Source organism: Notolepis coatsorum (genome assembly GCF_963971535.1).
Source record: "Notolepis coatsorum genome assembly, chromosome: 6".
Lineage (NCBI taxonomy): Eukaryota > Metazoa > Chordata > Actinopteri > Aulopiformes > Paralepididae > Notolepis > Notolepis coatsorum.
In genome coordinates this window covers 179,592,252-179,594,064 of record NC_140170.1, presented here as the reverse complement: position 1 = coordinate 179,594,064, position 1,813 = coordinate 179,592,252, and the positions used below count along the sequence as shown (strand labels likewise).

At 43.0% G+C, this 1,813-nt stretch overlaps 1 protein-coding gene across 1 annotated transcript; it reads right to left on the bottom strand.

Annotated features, from left to right (window-relative positions):
* Positions 1-242: 242 nt before the first annotated feature.
* Positions 243-554, bottom strand: LOC311231063 (histone H4; the record flags this gene model as incomplete). Its single annotated transcript, XM_084317533.1, has 1 exon — positions 243-554. One exon carries the CDS (start codon positions 552-554, stop codon positions 243-245), a length of 312 nt encoding a protein of 103 aa, XP_084173659.1.
* Between the last annotated feature and the right edge of the window lie 1,259 nt (positions 555-1,813).

Here is a 1,813-nt window from a genome sequence, read left to right as displayed (position 1 = left end):
CACGCTGTATAGTTACATGGCAATTCCAATGCAGGAATTACCTAGCAACGTCAGGAAGCGTAGGAATTGCATCAGTGTCTGGATTAAATTAAATGCTAAATCAACAAATGGTGCTATGCCCGAGACAACTCAGTTTAATACTGTTCACAAATACACGTATGTAGAGTGTGCTCATTCAGTGACAATGTGGGTGGCTCTGAAAAGAGCCTTTGGGTTTTGGATAGTTAGGCTTGAATAGAAGTCTAGCCGCCGAAGCCGTACAGAGTGCGTCCCTGTCTCTTCAGAGCATAGACCACATCCATGGCTGTGACAGTCTTCCTCTTGGCGTGTTCGGTGTAAGTGACAGCATCACGGATCACGTTCTCCAGGAAGACCTTGAGAACACCACGAGTCTCCTCGTAGATTAGACCGGAGATACGCTTCACTCCGCCACGACGAGCCAGACGACGGATGGCGGGTTTGGTGATTCCCTGGATGTTGTCACGAAGCACTTTGCGGTGACGCTTAGCGCCTCCTTTACCAAGTCCCTTACCTCCCTTTCCTCTTCCACTCATTGTAACGTATGTAAGGTAACAAACGAATGTAGCAGTTGGCCAACCGCCTGCTTCTTTGAACCCTCTCTGAGGACGTGGTTGAGACCAAGAAGCGCGCAGGGACAAATGTGGAGGGAGGGTTTGAGGTTTACGTCTGAACATGTTTTGAGGAAGTGTTGTTTTCCCAATACAATGCATCATCCTGAGACCCAGGGGGAAAAGTGTTGTCACTTTATTACTTTAAACATTTAACATAATATATATATATATATTTTTTTTACTTAACTCTATTCATATTTTACAAAATGTGCACTGTAGTGCACCACCGGACTTCATTGATCGTAGAACAATAAGAATCATAGGATTATTTTTAAATTATGAAAATTGCATCCACATTCACATTGTCTTTTCACTGGCCAAAAGTGTGTGTGACAATGAAGAAAAGAAAACTTCTAATTTGATTCTTCTGAATTGTTCCTGTAGCAGACAGGCCCCTTTTCTGAAGTATACCAGTGTTCCTCTGGGAACCGTGTCAGTCAAGTACATGACTGAATTACCACCTATTCTCATCTGTTAATCTGTGTCATTCTTCCATGTTTGCTCTGATTAAAAACCTCAGATCCCTACATTTGGTTTTGGCCCATGAAGCTGTCTTTATTAACTTCATGTGGCTCATTGCATTGCTACTGAGGCCCCGTTTAGACGGAAACGCTAGCAGGTGAATCCGCAAAAATATTTTTGCTGATGTGCCTTTCGTTTATACGGAAACTGCGTTTTTACGGCGTGAAACCGCAAAAAAGTGAGACTAATTCCAGGGTGGAATTCCTAGAAACGCAAAAGCTTTGCGATCTCGTCTAAACTATCAAAACGTATAAATCTGTTAAAACGATGACGAAAGGGTTGTCACGGCTCTGGTCGCGCGTACTGCTTACGTCACAGGTAGCAGGTATGCGCCAGTAGCCGAGACGTAAACAAAGCAAGTATGTCTGACTTATATCAACGGAGATCACCTGAAGGCTACATTGGCAGTACTTTTAACCCTTTCACTGCCACACGACAGAAGGTTACCCCTTTACTAGGGCTGCACGATTAATCGTTTTTTAATCGAAATCGCGATTTGGAATGATGCAATTATCAAATCGCCAAGCCTGCAATTAAAAAAAAAAAAAATTACCAGGAAGTCCCATTGAGATACAAGATCTCCTTTGCAAGGTAGACCTGGCCAAGATGACAGCAATAACATTTGCAATACATCACAAAGCAATAAAATGTGCGATACA